This window comes from Drosophila grimshawi, unplaced genomic scaffold (assembly GCF_018153295.1).
Source record: "Drosophila grimshawi isolate 15287-2541.00 unplaced genomic scaffold, ASM1815329v1 contig_1377, whole genome shotgun sequence".
Lineage (NCBI taxonomy): Eukaryota > Metazoa > Arthropoda > Insecta > Diptera > Drosophilidae > Drosophila > Drosophila grimshawi.
Window position 1 is genome coordinate 19,133,123 of NW_025062900.1, and position 16,069 is coordinate 19,149,191.

General features: G+C 36.0%; 7 protein-coding genes across 8 annotated transcripts in view; 3 read left to right on the forward strand and 4 right to left on the reverse strand.

Moving 5' to 3' along the window:
* LOC6566681 (bone morphogenetic protein receptor type-1B) overlaps positions 1-4,032 on the reverse strand; it is a 45,465-nt gene extending 41,433 nt beyond the window's left edge. The window contains exon 1 of the mRNA XM_032739153.2: positions 3,889-4,032. Coding sequence (XP_032595044.1) covers positions 3,889-3,952 — 64 coding nt within the window. The 5' untranslated portion in view covers positions 3,953-4,032. The remainder of the gene's footprint in view (positions 1-3,888) is intronic.
* On the forward strand, positions 414-3,907 carry LOC6566684 (probable cytochrome P450 4ac1). Of its 2 annotated transcripts, none has more exons than XM_001992838.3 (5): positions 414-694; positions 762-965; positions 1,028-1,109; positions 1,178-1,278; positions 1,865-3,907. In XM_001992838.3, the coding sequence occupies exons 1-5, from the start codon at positions 493-495 to the stop codon at positions 2,818-2,820; spliced, it is 1,545 nt and encodes a 514-aa protein (XP_001992874.1). In that variant the 5' UTR covers positions 414-492; the 3' UTR covers positions 2,821-3,907. The 2 variants fall into 2 exon arrangements, with proteins under 2 accessions (XP_001992874.1, XP_032595046.1); XM_032739155.1 differs by having other exon boundaries at positions 484-694; positions 801-965; positions 1,865-3,166.
* A 568-nt stretch (positions 4,033-4,600) lies between the features above and the next one.
* Positions 4,601-5,365, reverse strand: LOC116805719 (glutenin, low molecular weight subunit). The gene has a single exon (XM_032739529.1). It carries the CDS (start codon positions 5,308-5,310, stop codon positions 4,678-4,680), a length of 633 nt encoding a protein of 210 aa, XP_032595420.1. The 5' UTR covers positions 5,311-5,365; the 3' UTR covers positions 4,601-4,677.
* A 438-nt stretch (positions 5,366-5,803) lies between these two features.
* On the reverse strand, positions 5,804-8,597 carry LOC6566685. Its single transcript, XM_032739530.1, has 4 exons — positions 8,556-8,597; positions 7,945-8,146; positions 7,746-7,869; positions 5,804-5,988 (listed from the first exon to the last, which is right to left on the reverse strand). Exons 2-4 carry the CDS (start codon positions 8,130-8,132, stop codon positions 5,902-5,904), a joined length of 399 nt encoding a protein of 132 aa, XP_032595421.1. The 5' UTR covers positions 8,133-8,146; positions 8,556-8,597; the 3' UTR covers positions 5,804-5,901.
* Positions 8,598-9,376: 779 nt separating this feature from the next.
* On the forward strand, positions 9,377-10,582 carry LOC6566686 (probable transcriptional regulatory protein Cagg_2594). Its single transcript, XM_001992840.3, has 4 exons — positions 9,377-9,851; positions 9,925-10,102; positions 10,172-10,267; positions 10,337-10,582. The coding sequence occupies exons 1-4, from the start codon at positions 9,421-9,423 to the stop codon at positions 10,439-10,441; spliced, it is 810 nt and encodes a 269-aa protein (XP_001992876.2). The 5' UTR covers positions 9,377-9,420; the 3' UTR covers positions 10,442-10,582.
* A 458-nt stretch (positions 10,583-11,040) lies between these two features.
* On the reverse strand, positions 11,041-13,506 carry LOC6566687 (double-strand-break repair protein rad21 homolog). The gene has a single exon (XM_001992841.2). The coding sequence runs from the start codon at positions 13,418-13,420 to the stop codon at positions 11,231-11,233; it is 2,190 nt and encodes a 729-aa protein (XP_001992877.2). The 5' UTR covers positions 13,421-13,506; the 3' UTR covers positions 11,041-11,230.
* Positions 13,507-13,773: 267 nt separating this feature from the next.
* Positions 13,774-15,629, forward strand: LOC6566688 (MOB kinase activator-like 3). The gene is made up of 6 exons (XM_032739291.1): positions 13,774-13,896; positions 14,049-14,199; positions 14,262-14,385; positions 14,444-14,547; positions 15,124-15,239; positions 15,306-15,629. Exons 1-6 carry the CDS (start codon positions 13,849-13,851, stop codon positions 15,429-15,431), a joined length of 669 nt encoding a protein of 222 aa, XP_032595182.1. The 5' UTR covers positions 13,774-13,848; the 3' UTR covers positions 15,432-15,629.
* Positions 15,630-16,069: the final 440 nt, after the last annotated feature.

A 16,069-nucleotide genomic window follows, 5' to 3' on the forward strand; every position in this document is an offset into this window, starting at 1 on the left:
TAAGAATCTGATAAGAAACACAGGTTTTTTTTTACCAAAATGTTTTTTTTTTATATTGAGTTAACTATAATCTTCTAGTCGAGCTCTTTCGACTATAGCATTTTAACTTGATTTATATTTAGATAGATATGTCGAAATAGGTAAGATGCAATTGCTGTATTTATTGCAAGCAGACTTAATTTATAATAATAAAAATAAAAATCACCTTATTTATAGTGTAGACGTTTTTTGACATAAAGAAATTTAATGAAAAAATAAACTGTTGAGGAGAATCACAGGACACTGTTTATATAGAAATATTGTATTTGTACATTATGTTCAAAGAAGCTAGTAATCTGCTTTCGCGTAATCTTTTAAACATTGTCGTACGGAAATAATGCTTATAAATACAAACAGAAATGCTGATAAGCTTTAATATTGTTCAAATAGTCGATTTCAATGGTTGAACTGCTTGCTAAGTCGGAATAACGCCACAGAATTAGTATTTTAATTATGTTCATGACGCTATTGACTTATGGGTTGCTAATTGTTGCACTTTGGACCCTACTAAAGTGCCTCAATCGGAAATACTTTATCCTGTCGCTGGTGAAACGCGTACAGACCCAGGATGGCAGTCCATTGGACAGCAAAGTGTTTGTGATTCCGGGCAAGACGAGATTCGGTAGTAATTTTGATTTGCTCAAAATGACGCCCTGTAAGTATGATCCCCGTTGTTCTAGAAGCGAAATATTTTGTGTGATCAAAGTTTTGTGTTATCAAAGCGATGGTTTTTCAATTTGTGCGCGATGCTCATAAACAAGCCAAGGGTCGCAATTACCTGTGGTATTTCTTATTCGCACCACTTTATAACGTGGTGCGCGCTGAGGAAGCTGACGAAATCTTACAGAGTACCAAACTGCTAACCAAAAATATTGTATACGATCTGCTAAAACCTTTCATGGGTGAGGGCCTACTTATCAGCACAGGTGAGAGATTTGAGGCAATTTCACACATAGAAGCTCATCTCTGGTTGCACTTTGTTTTCTAGATCGTAAGTGGCACTCTAGACGAAAGATGCTGACTCCCGCCTTCCATTTCAATGTGCTGCAAATGTTTTTAGACATATTCAAGTGCGTAAATAATATATATCAGATATATATACGTATATATATACGATTAAGTTTGTGTACCACTTCAGGGAGGAATGCCACAAATTATTAAATATCTTACATCAAAATGTTGGCGACGAATTGGAGCTGAATCATGTTATTCCACAGTTTACACTCAACAATGTTTGCGGTATGTATTAATACTCTGACATCCAAGATAGTAGAGTATACAGTATATTTTCGTCACCTTTAAAGCTAAAACTTCAAATATATACTCGTCTCTGACTAGTAAATTGATAAAACCACATATCTCCCATAATTTTAAAGATAGAGTCACCAAGCTAGGAGCATAGATTTAAAAAATTAGAAGAAAAAGACGGCAAAATCATTTATCTACCTCAATTTAAGATATAAAATTACGTGCAACCTCATTCAAACATTGGTAAAAAAAAAAAAACAAAAAGATTGCATTGCTTTAATCGCCTCGTATAATCGGCAGTTTATAGCGATAACCTTTCAACTGAACAGATGCCGCAGCGATTTGAGATGCAGCCAAATATTTCAGTTGTCGAATCTAAAACTGATTGCCAGAAAATACAATTTTTTTCTGAAACCTAAATAGCAGAGCTGCAGGTATATATACATACAACCTTTTACAACCTTTGCCGAATATTTTCTTAAATCTTTTTCGCCTTACTATTTAGTATAGCCCAACTCAAGTAACATATTTGGCATAATCCAAATTATCAGATTAATTTTTAAATTCTTTTCGTCAGAAACCGCTCTGGGAGTAAAACTTGATGATATGGAAGAAGGTAACCGGTATCGTAATGCCATACACGCCCTGGAGGACGTTATGATAGAGCGTGTATGTAATCCGCTGCTATATTATAAGCCCTATTTCTACCTGTACGGCAGTTATAGAAAGCACATAGAGAATCTGAAGATAGCGCATGACTTCTCCAGCCGCATCATCGAGCAGAAGCGACAACAGAGCAAACAGAAGCGGACTGGATCTATAGATGGGATAGATGAGTTTGGGCGAAAATCGCGATATGCGATGCTGGATACACTGCTGGAGGCGGAGAACGAGGGTCTCATCGATCATCAGGGCATCTGTGATGAGGTGAACACATTTATGTTCGAGGGCTACGACACCACCGCCACTTGCCTGATATTCACGCTGCTCATGTTGGCGCTGCACGAGGATGTCCAGCAACGCTGCTTTGAGGAAGTGCAGCCACTGAGCGACAAGGATAATGAGGAGCTGAGTGTGTTCGATTTCAATGGGCTGGTCTACTTGGAGTGTGTGATTAAGGAGTCGCTACGTCTTTTTCCTTCTGTGCCATTTGTGGGACGCTTCTGCACGGAGGAATGTGTGGTGAATGGTCTGATCCTTCCCAAGAACTCCCAAATCTGTTTGCATATCTACGATATAATGCGTGATCCAGTGCACTTTCCCAATCCCTCTCAATTTCAGCCTGAGCGATTTCTGCCTGAAAATTCCGTAAATCGTCATCCGTTCGCATTTATTCCATTCAGTGCCGGACAACGGAATTGTATTGGTCAAAAGTTTGCCATTTTGGAGATGAAAGTGCTGCTGGTAGCCATATTGCAGAATTTTCAACTTTTACCTGTGACCCGACTGGAAGACATTATTTTCGAGTATGGCATTGTGTTACGTTCCCAGAAAAACATTGCCATTAAATTGAAGCGGCGGCAGCAGTCATAAATTATACAACTTGCCACAGATTACCATATATACAGTTGCGAAAAAAAATAATAGCACTTCTCTCAAGAGAAATGTTGTCAAAACGTCTCTGTAAGTCCAAGGAACTTATGAAAATGTTTTTGAAAGTGGAAGTAGACTCTTCAACTTATTTCAATTCAATTATAATTAAAACATTATACAGATTTTTGAAATGGTCATTTATAATTATGAAAATTGGAAATACATCAACGATTTCTTTAAAAATTTATATATTATTGAAAATAATTCGAGGAGTAGTAACTATAATTTAGATAATACAAACTTTAATTTAGGTAATATTAAAAATCTATTAAAGATCAATATTTGGAAAAATTGCAAAACTAATGTTTAGAAAAAAGTTCGAAATAGTAGTATTATTTGTTTCGCAACTGTATAAAATAATTCATATTTTTTTAAATGTATATTACTAGGCAAACAAGAAAACCCAATTTGAACATAACATCAATTTGAACATAACATTCCACAAGCATAAACAGCGTATTTGCAGCGTGAAACGTAAATACTAAAAATTTAAAAATGCCAAATTCAAAAGTGTGATGGCAACCCTACAAAACCAAACAGGAGACTTGTTGTATACAAATGTATATATATGCACACAATTTGTAAACATTGCAACTACATATAACATATTTGAAAAATGCTAATGTGCCATAGTCATATTCATATTAATGCAATTAATTTTATAAACATGACATTAACTCTCAGCAATTTGTTGATTTTACGGAAGGCAAAGGCTGCCACAATTCCAACAGGCGCATTGACTTTTCAACTGCTAAATTTATCTGTGCATTTTCTATTATATAGAATTGTTAACGAGAAGAACTTGTCACACCTATGTTAAAGCGCGCAAATGCCTAATTTAATTATAATTATATTTACGCATCGAATAACAAAACAAACCGCGCACAGACACATACATATACAACACTCACACACACACACACTCAGGTACATGTGATCGCGCAGCAAAACAAAACATAAAAGTGCAGCACTTCTGCATTCGAAAAGGCAACCAGCAATTTCACTCACCTTTTTTAATTTGCACAAGCAACACAAAAACAACACAAATCAATGAAACACTTCTTTTACGCATTATTTATGATATAACTTTCACAGCAAAAAACGAATTGTTTTATTTGTAGTTATTTGCTGCTGTTGTTTCACAAATACAATGCACTAGTTTTGACCAATGTTAAATTAGCTTTAAAAAATACCGCTGCCAAATACCAATATAAAATACTAGCAAAAAATACCTCAAGTGTGGCCACATTGACTGTGGTGGGTTTTCATTCAAAGTTTTGTCCATGTCATTTAAAATTATTAAATATAAAATCTAAGACTTAGAGAAAAGAACAGAAAATAGTTTTTAATTGTGTCTGTCTTATTTTTTTTTTTTAAATAAAAAGCAGACAGCCTTATCCGCCTCAAATGATTATGGGCAGACAATTTATATGCATGTGTGTATTAAATTATTATAGATAACAGCCATAGACCGAATTCTAGAACATGTGTTTGTTTAAAACAGTGATAACAGGCCAAGGGCGACCGAAGCGATTGAACTCTAATAAATATATATATATATATACATATTTTATGTTTCTTATGTATTATTATTTTTGACTCGTACATGAAATATTTAAATTGTAGAGGCAAGTTGTGTACTCATTATTTTGACCATAAATATGTCATTAGATCAACTTTCTTATATTACAATTTCACTGTTAGAAATCACTTATTTACTTTTAATATGAGTTCTTTCGAACGTTTATTGCATTTTACATATTACATTGCATTTTTTATTTATATTCATTATTATTATTATTGGGTCTGATTTTTACTATAATCCTCCTTGTACTCTTTGTTCACTTTAAGTGAGTGATTTATAACACTCGAAGCTGGCGGCTGCTGCTGATTGGGATTATAGGGAGGCTGCTGCTGATTGGGATTATAGGGAGGCTGCTGATTGGGATTATATGGAGGCTGCTGCTGATTGGGATTATATGGAGGCTGCTGCTGATTGGGATCATATGGAGGCTGCTGCTGATTGGGATTATATGGAGGCTGCTGTCCATATTGTGGTGCAGGTGGACCCGGTGGTGGCATGTATGGGCTATAAGGCTGCTGCGGCTGCTGCTGCTGATTGGGTGGATACCCACTGGGTGGGTATGGGTTCATAGGCGGTTGGCTGGGATATTGATTCATGGGCTGTTGGCCGTATGGTGGAAGTGGATATTGAGTATACGGTTGCTGGCCATATGGATACGGATAAGGATAACCATATGGGTATAATGGTGCAGTAGGATACGCCGGATTATTGTATTTATGCTTGTGTTTGTGTTTGTGGTGTCCACTGCTGCTGCTATCGCTATCGCTATCGCTGTCTGCCAGGACGCCTCCCGCCTCCAAAAAGATCAGCAGCACTGCCCAAATCAGAGCCACGTATTTATTCATCTTGCGATGCTGAAACGAAACTCAAATTGAAATTCAGATGCTGCGATCTGGAACAAGACTGAATGAATGACGTGAGACAGGGTAAATGAAATGTCTGAATAGAAGACGCAATTCTATTATTCATTGATAAGAACGAACAAAAAAATTAAATATAAATGTTTATTTATGTACACTCATATTTCCATCCAGAAGTGACATATACGGTTGACAAATACACTTTCAGACTTACATCACCTCACAAACAGTGGCTACCGTAAGTCAGCGCTCATCTGTGTAATATAGAAATATTTATATTATATTTTTTGTAGTTTTTTATTAAAGAAATTAGCTGCAAGAAAATGACAATTACATTTCAATTATTTTTTATTTATTTTGTGAGTTACGCTTAATTTGTTAACATGTTTTTGTGCTTGGATTATTTTTTTTTTTCTCATACATGTGTATATTAAGCGAGATCGACTCGAATCTTGGTGCTGAAGAAGAATATATATACTTAATGGGGTCGCACAATTTGAAAAACATATTTATTTCTAAAATAAGTTCAACAGAGTTCAATACCTCACAGCTACATAAGTGAGGAATTCCAGAGCATTAGTTGAATTCCTTATCATAATTCATGAATCGCTTTAGTCGGGCGCCGTTGAATGGTTCTTCGCTGCCTGGTGGAAATTTACGCATCTAAATAGTTATAAAAAGAAAGCACACAAATTACTCAAATGAAGTTTTAAATGTTTTCTTCACGTGCGTATACTTAAATGAATTTATACTTACACTTTTGCACATACTTAACGCAAATATAAACTTGATCCGAATACCCCCAAACCAATTTCCATTAAATATACATGGAAGACATGATAAAAATAATATGAGCATGTTTTAAGAATTGTATTCTTTTTAATAGATTGATTAACAAATTAATGTAAATCATATTTCTATCATGTCAAGCTATATATTCTTTTATCATAATTATTAACAACCCCATAATAAATTCAATTGCACTTAGCTGAGTTCACACGTCAAAAGTATGTAAAAAAAATATAATAATAAATCTTTTTTAGAAAAATTCAGTGGTCCTTTTCCTAGAATAAAAGGTAGGAAGGAAGAGTAGATAGAAAAGTAGATTTTTAATAAGGGCAAAATAAATAAATTTTGTAATAAATTTTCAGCTTGATTGAACTCAGCTAAGATAAATTTCAATATTTAAACTACTGGTAGTATTTATGTATATATTACTTCAATTAATTAATTATATGTAATAGTGGTAAGTAGTGTATTCATAGGTATAATTATATATATATATATATGTATATGTATTTGTATGTAGGTTAAGTACAGCAACAAATTGCGATATTTAGCTGTGTTATCCAGTTACTCAAAGCTGCCAGCATTTGGTGCAATGAAAATGTACAATAAGCTGTTAATTGTAAATTTTTGTTTTGTTGTGTTGTTTGTGAATATTTAATTAGGGTTCGTCTTTGGTGAATCGTTTCTGTAATTAAATAAAACTCAGTATTAGAATGTCTTGAGGGATATTACTTATTTTGTTGGTATTTAGTGTATGAGTGCTACAAAAACAATGGGCTATAAAATATATATGTAGATACATACAAATAAAATGGTGAATTATTTTTCTAAATCGATGTGAAATTTATAAATCGATGGTGTTCTTAGAAATAAGTAATGTGCGTTATTTAAATTGGGTTTAATGGGTATTACAAACGATAATTATTGATTGTCAATCTCTATAGTCTTTGGTTTCCCATAATTATAAATGGATGTGGTTCGAACCGGTTCACATCAGGACTTATATCATAAATAACCGAACCAAACAGATATTGCTTTAACGGTGGCGGTGGTTTGGCTTAAGACATGGGTGTCAAACCGGAACGGAAACAGTTAACTAACATTAACCAACTGCAAAAACAATCCAAAACGAAATTCAATATTTTTGTAAGAATCAGTAAGCTGAACTCATATTAGAATTAACCAAAACAATGTAGTATATGATAAAACTCGTTGCTACTCAAACTTTTGTAATGATTTGGAGAATATTCATTTAATTTTCTAGAGAATATTCATATTATTTTTTGGAATTTTTTTCGCTAGAACCGGAATCAAAATGCGCTTCGGTTTGACAACGTGTCTAAAATAAATTCAATATAAAACAGAGACATTAGTTGCAACCTTGAATTTTGCTTTCAATTCGAGATACTTCATTTAAGACGAGTTTACCAAGCAGTGCAAGGTATTTAAACTTCAACAACCTGAACATTGTACTGTGTTGCTTTTTTCTATTGTACGCATATGTGTTCAACCAAACGTGATAATATAAAATTACATTGCAACTGCTCGGGCGAACAGAGCAGAGAAACTACATTCGTATGAATGGACTTACTTGAATGCGTGTCTGCGCATAACAAATACACATTGCTTACCATAATTCTGTATTTCTCCTTGCATGCATAATCGGACTCATCAATATCCAGATAGCAGTCCGACTTATATTCGGCTGGCAATGGGTTTCCCTCATATTCGCACAACTTGTGCAGGGGCCGTGCTCTGATCAAGTTTCAAATTGATATATTTATAGATAAAATAACAGTATTTGAGAAAAATTTAAAATATGAATATTACGTGACAATAATTTTGCTCATCGACGACGGCTTCTGTATGGGACAATAAAATACATCTGGTGTCTTCTTGTCGAATACAATTTTCCTCATCATATCCTTTTCCTTGAGAATAGCCTTGCCACTAAGGGTAGCCCATGTGCCACACAGTAGTGTTGCAAACACAAAGATCGCCAATAGACTGTGCTTCATAATGGATGAATTGACTACAATTAAAATAAATCATAATTAAATATTTATGAAAAACATAAAGGGAAAAATCTTTATATATGCATATATATATTTCTAGACATGAAACTGAAACTAGACATATCTTACACATATATTTTTATAGCAAACTTGGGTCAAATTTCAGTAAAATTATATATATTTTTTTTTCTTTCTTCTTTTTTACACGGTCTTTGAGTTGAGTCTTTCACCTTCACCTGTGAGCACACTTCATAATGATCTCATCAACATTAAAAGCTGCGTCAGCACTTTAAACATCGCCTACACGTAAACAAAAACCAAGTTTTTATCATATTCCTTATTAGGATGCATAAAAGCGAAGGCTTTTATGTGTTATTTAAAAATGTGCAGTTTTAGATGTAGAAGAAGAAAACGAGCTCAGACAACCTTGAAAGTGGTCGCCATAGCACAAGTAGTAGTACTTATTAGAAAGACAATTAGAAGGTGCACTACACAAATGACTTGCACTTACACAAATGTATTTATTACAAAACAGTTGATTTTTTGCCAGATTTGATTTTTCAATAAGCCGATCGTACTTCATTCACCACTCAGCTAACTCAAACTATTGTTTTTTAGCAAATTGTGCAAGACGAACAACCTTTAAGCACAGAAAAAGCTCTTTAAGTCTTAAGCGCACATTTAACGCAAAAACCGGTTTCTTCACCATTCAAAAGAAATAAAGAAACTGTTTGTGTGAATGTATGTGTAAAGGAAAAGTATTATGTTTATATAGAAAAACGTTAAGACTGGTCACAGTTAACTTTAAATATATTACTTACTATATTTATATTACTAAATATATTACTTACTATATTTCTAGTATTTTTTAAATTTGTTTTTAATTTTATAACTTCACCAGCTTCAAACTAGGCGTTCACAGATATTTATGTTTTAAATAGTTGCTGAAAAAAGTAAACAAGCAATTGTTTTGGTATTTAATTGTGTGACCATAAATACGAAAGTAAAATACAGTAATGCAGGCTTAAAAATTTGGTATTAAATATATTGGTATTATGCAGAGAAAATATTAATTATACGGATATATTAATTATATCAAAAAAGATTTTGGAATCCGCAGTTTATTGTTTAGTTAAAAAACACACAAAACTCAATCAATTCATACTTACAATAACAGCCCTGTCTTCAAATGTATTTGGTATCGATACTTTATACTCACGACCCATGTGTATATTTTTGAATAAGAACAAGAAATACGAATTTATATGCATCCAAAGAGAATTTGTTCAAAATGTTACGACATTGCACCCGGTTCGGAATTCAAAATATAAAATTCATTTCAAATGAATGGACGGTACGTGGCATGGCTGGCCATTCAAAATGGGCGAACATAAAGCACATCAAGGCGCAAAAAGATGGATTGCGAGCGGCGCTTTTCACAAAGATTGCCCGACAAATCCGCCTGGCTGTGCAGGAGGGCAAATCTGGTGATCCGGCTGTAAATTCTCTGCTCCGATCGGAAATTGATAATGCGCTGAAGAAGAATATGCCGATTGGAACGATACAGAATACGATCAAGAAGTGTCAGCACAACAAAGCGCAGCTGAAAAAGCATCGAATGGACATACGATTCAGGAGGAATGTATATATGATCTGTTGCATATATAGTGATAATCTGCAGGGTCTCAAAATGGATGCAACGCCAATGATTAAAAAAGCTGGGTAAGCTCAGTTGCTAGCCATACAAAAATGATCAACTTTATAACTCAAACTCAAGTTGAACATACTCTTGCAGCGGTGTCCTTGTGGATGTTAGCCATATGTTCGAAGATTTCGGCCTAATCGAGACGCGTTACGATCCCACAGCATTGGCCAAAGATGGCTGCAGTTTGGAGGAGAAGGCCACTGAGGATGCCATTCAATTTGGCGCCGAAGAAGTGGAAATTGTCGATTCCGAGAATGCGACAGTGAATGTAAGTTAAATTTGCTATGCGAATAATTATAAATATCAGATTATTTTAAACTACACTTTCTGCTCTCAGTTTATTTGCAGTCCAATTGTATTGAGTGGGCTCAGTAAGACATTGGCACAAAATGGTTACACGATTGAAAATAGCGAGCATATTTTCACACCAAATGTAAGCACTCTAAAAGCGAATATATATCTTCAAAAAAGTAAGGTAATATCTTGTTTTGTTTCCTTACAGAATCTAGTCCAGTTGAGTGAAGAGGATCACAAGGCGTATAATGTGTTTGTGCAAAAGCTACGAGATGTGCCTGGCATGGAGGACATCTATGACAATGTGGAATAAAGTCGTTTTATATATATATATATATATAATGTTTATTGTACTTTCATACTTGTAAATATTCTATGATTCAAATTACATGTGTGTGTTTTGCTGTGTTTGCTTTTAAGATTGTGATGATGCCTGTATAATAAAATTTAAAAGCTAAACTCTGTTTGATGGTCCTACTTCTAATGGAACAACATTTATGCTACAAAAAACTCTTCAAATGCTCTTTACAAGGCGTTTACAGTTTAGGTGTACTGTATTTTATCGATGATCTCCAAATGGGACTTCTGATGAGGTGTCCCTTAATGCTGATCCAGCCCATCTGTAAATGATATATATGAATGGATTATAATCCTTTTTAGTTCTTGTTGAATTCAGTTCTACTTACAGTTTTGTGGAGTTTTATTACCATGGCAAATCCAGATTGTCTAGAAGAAATACGAAAAGCTATTTCCATCTAATAGTTAAACAATTTGTATATTAGCCGACAATGTTTTAAGTATAATAATAACATTTGCTTTTGTTGTACACATAATGCATAATTGAAACATGATAAATGTTAAATAATTTAAGTATACTTGAAATCATTAAACATCATAAAATAAATACTGCAATACTTTCTAAATAATATGTATTATAAAAAGAACCGAAAATTGTAATGGCTTTCTTTTTTTTTTTTTGTTTTTTTCTTTACAAATCTGATACGTGTACATAAAAGGGTTTTATTACAAAATTATAAATATGTGTATACGTTTATAGGCAATAAAATTAGAATTCTTATCGCTGTCCTTGTCCGGCTTCCAATTACAATTTGGCATTGTCGAAGAGGGGACCACGAGTGACGGTTATATCCGCATACGGCGCCGACTGTGTAATGTGAAGCGCCTTAAACTTCTTCAACACCAGCAGCGAGTAGAATTTCTGTGCAGCTTGTTTCCTCGAGTTGCGCACGGTTAACTGGGAGAGGGTCAAGTGATCATTGTTATTGAAATGAACTCTGACATCGACAAAGAGTTGAGCAGCTCGCTTGTTCAGCACACGCTCCTCAAACTGTTCGTCCGTCTCATTTTCCATTTGCTCGTCAGCGGGTGCATTGGGCAGACCACCCACCGATGGTGGGAAATCGTAATCATTCCAATCCGTTGATATTTCGCATGTCTTGTTAAAGTTGTTCACATTCGATTCCGTTTCGTTCAGTATCGAGCTGACCTGATCGGGTGGCAAATTGGGCATACAATCAATGTCGCCAATGCCGCCGCCATGTCGTGGCGTCATCTGTCCATGCTCCAAGCCAGCGGGCGTTAGATCACCATGATGGAAATCATCGCCCATGTCATGATGATGGCCATCGCGTGGCGTCAGTGGCAACTCATTGAGATTAGAGAAGTTATCCATGTCATTGAACGATAACAGTGCCGGACTACGCATATTATCGAATATGGTGGCATCATTCTGTGCTGGACCCATGCTCTCCTGCTGTTCCTTTGTCGTTATATCCAACGAGACGGCTGACGCACCCAACGATTTCTCCTGTTCTCGTATCATTTCGGGTGCCGCCAAACTCTGTGTGAGCGTATTGTCTGCAGCCGGATCCGTTGCAGTTGCATTCGCAGTCAAATCATTTTTACGCTTGCGTCCCTTTTTGTTCACAATGATGATGGAGCTCTCGCCCTCCTGGGCATAGAGTTCCAGTGCGAGCACATCCATGGGTGCAATGTTTGAGAAGTCCTCCAATTGTGTCGAATGTGAAACCAGCTGGCGATTGTAATTGTTCAAAAGGACTCGTGCGGGAATAGTGCGCGAGGGCAGCGAGAATAGTTTCTCCACACCACCCGTCTCCTTCCAGTACATTAGCCGCTTTGTTGGTGGTGCCAGATCCAGGGTAGTGAGTATATCGGATGTATCTGCTAGTTGTGCTTTCATCTCCTCACCGGATATATTCTTGACCTCATCGATGATGAGTTTTCGCTTGCGCTTCGCTTTTGTGGCACCCTTATAAGTGGTTGCATCGATGGGCGCCAGTGCGAATCCCTCGTCATCGTTTTGCACGAGAGTCATGTCATTTAGGGCGGCATCAGCGCCACACGCATTCACATCCTCACTGAAACTGTGATCTTTCTCCTGAAAGTCATCCTCCTTGTCACCGGTTGCCAAATCGGCACACGACGAAGCCGGCGATGGAGCATCATCGAACTTGCCCATGCCATCGTCATCCGAATAATCAGGTGGATTGTTAGCCTCATTGATAGCCGATTGTTCATTGATGCCCACCGTTTGTGGCGGTTCGCCAAACAGATCGTCCTCGAATAGTGTTGGCTGGCCAAAGGAGTCACCAAAACCGTCGCCATCCAGCCGATCGCTGGGCATTTCGGATTGTGTTAGCCTGATATTGGGATCATTGGGTTCCACAACATTGGCCAACACATCATCATCGAACAGCTGATCGTTCATATTGCCCGACAAGGGACCACGCATCATCTCTGGCGTATCCGCCTCGAAACCAATGTCACCAAAGCCATCGTCCTGCAGCGACAGCGATAAACTGCCATAATCCTCACGCATTGTGATCTCATCGGCACGCGATTGATTCACAGAGAATTGGGCCTCGATATCAATGTCATTTAATTCGGGCAGCGCTGTATCAAAATCATGGAACACCTCGGGCAATGTGATCGCATTCACATTCGCCTCCCGGTGGCCCTCGGGCAAATCGACCATGCCCGGCCTAAATGCCATTTTGATTTTGACAAATGCCTCATTGCAATCGGCGAGCAAATATTTAGCTTTTCTCGAATAGATTCGGACGACGCCAAGCAGTAAATGACCCGAAGTGCGTAGCGCCAATTTTACTTTTGGCTGTAAAATTCCCTCCACTGACTTTTCTATATTCGTCTCGAAGACGTGGGCTTTTGTTATTTTCTTGTCCCAGTGTGCTGCTAGCCAAATTCTGGCTAGCGGGCCTTTTTTGGCCAATATTATGTGTTCGTAGAACATTATTTACTTCTTTTCTTTGCAATTTTTAGATTTTTTTAATACACAAACAAAACAGAGATGCACAATTTGCTAAACAACATGGCGACAACGATGCTTCGATCAATTTTCGATAGGCGTATATCGATAATATCGTATTCAACGTTATATTATTTCGTGTGTACATCACATTGTGGCATTATTTAAAAAACACTACATAAAAATATAAGCCCGAATTTATATAATGTTCATAAATAAAAAATAATTATTAGTGTACTGTAATTGGTGTGGTTCTGCTGATAACATTTATTCGATAGTTAAGTTCACAGTGGCGCACATTTATTTTTAATGTATTTTGTAGTGTCCATCGTTGGTCACACTGTGTTTACATATGTTTCGCTAATAGTTTCAATTATTGTTAAGACAAATATTTTAATCAAAAGACAACTAAAATGGCCCTTAATGGGTTTCTCGAATTCTTTCATAAGGGAAATGTGTGTGTACGTATGAGAGTATGGGCCTAAGTATGCCACCAAGTTGCATATTTGCTTGTAATTTTTCGCACATTTCCAATCACCGCATCGTGTTCTATTTAAGTAAATAAATGCGTTGCGCTAATCCATAATTCATATGCATATTTATTCTTTTGTAGACTTTCAGGCCGAAAAAGAGATTCACGGCTGGCACCATTCGCTATTCGTTGCACAAACAGGCCCAGGCCAGCCTACAGTCCGGCATCAATTTGCGGCAAGTGGTGCGGCTGCCGGAAGGCGAGAATATGAATGACTGGTTGGCGGTGCACGGTTTGTAACTATAAATAAATACAAATAAATTCATTAAGTAAATGACGTGTGAATTTATGTAGTCGTTGACTTTTTCAACCGCATCAATCTGATTTACGGCACCGTTTCCGAGTACTGCAATGAAACAACATGTCCCACAATGTCAGGTGGCTCGCGATATGAGTATTTATGGGCTGATGGAGATCTGTGAGTATATCTATATATCTTTATTGACTAAATTATTAAAATAAACCGCCTTTCCCAGATATAAGAAACCCACTGCGCTGCCTGCACAGAAATATATTGAGCTGCTCATGGACTGGATTGAGACGCAGATTAACAACGAAGCCGTTTTTCCCGTTTCCACTGGTAGGATATTTCTTATAGGGTATTCTAATTTTGGATAGCGTATTCAAAGAGACGTCTGCGAGCCTCGGTTAATAACCGATTTGATATAGCAATATCTATTTGCTTATATGTAAACTAGTCTGTCAGCTGTAAGGCAATCCTAATGAAATTTAAAACATGTATTTATCTCTTTGATTTGAAGTAGATTTGTTATGCTCTTGTATGAATAACTTTTTTGTTTTCCAAAATCTAAACCAAAAAGACTAGTTACAAGTTTTATAATGCTCTCAACATGCAAATAGTCCCTCAGTTGTAAGACAATCTTGAACATATGTATGTGCATATATGATTTGTCATATCAACTATATCAGCTCGAAAGAAGTGTTCTTGTATGAACAACTTGCAAAAATGACTAGTTACAAGTTCAATAATGAGCTCAACATGTAAATCAGTCTTTTGCAAACTCCTTGCTCTTTGTTAAAGTTTCGAATTGCAAAGCGATTAAAGCTAAAATTCACTTTCTGAGTGTGCAACTAATTTACAGGCAGATAAATAAATAACAAATTTAAATGAATTATTTATTTTTCTCGTTTGCAGATGTTCCTTTCCCAAAAACGTTTGTGTCACTTAGTCGCAAGATTTTAACAAGATTATTTCGCGTCTTTGTCCATGTCTACATTCATCACTTTGATAGGATCGTCACTATCGGCGCCGTAAGTATTATTTAATAAAGTAAAACAACACAGATTGCTAGATTTAATATATGTTATTTGTTGCAGGAAGCGCATGTGAATGCTTGCTATAAGCATTTTTATTACTTTGTGCAGGAATTTGAACTGATATCGAGCAAGGAATTGGAACCACTACAGGAAATGACGTCAAGAATATGCAAAGATAGAGATTAAAAGTTCTGCAAGCATAAAACTACAATTATAGCTCTTATAGCTTCGAATCTCAAGTCATAATTATATGTTGCTTTTAACTATAGTATCAGATTATATGTATGTGCATGTATTGTATGTTAGTTATAAGTCTGTGATGTCAAAGCGTACACCATTAAACAGAAACAGAAAATGCTCGAATGCCTTCAAAAAACCCCAAAACGGATGTTGTTTTATTTGTATTTTGAAATTATCTACTATTTTATGATTGTTGTATGGTTGTTTTTAACCTTGAATATTTTTGGCGATTAATTTTGTAGGAGAATATGGCGATTATTTCTTGAGTTCTACTTGAGTTGCATTATTTACGACTAATGTCAAACGCAATGTGTTCTTGAAATCTTAAGTATGTCAATGAGACCAGAATCACTCGTAAAAAAGGAAAAAATTGTAGCTCAGCAAAACTGCACTTAAAATAATAATCGAACAGTAATAAGAGTTTTTATTAAAAGCATTTTAATAGCGAGTTTTGAGGCCGACGGAATTTTGAACTGCAACAGTTTGCGTCGAATATGCCACTCCGTGTGAAAGCAGCAATAGTTCTGCGTACTGTTCAAGAAGTCAACAATATTTAAAATACTCATTTCTCTTATTTAGAGTAC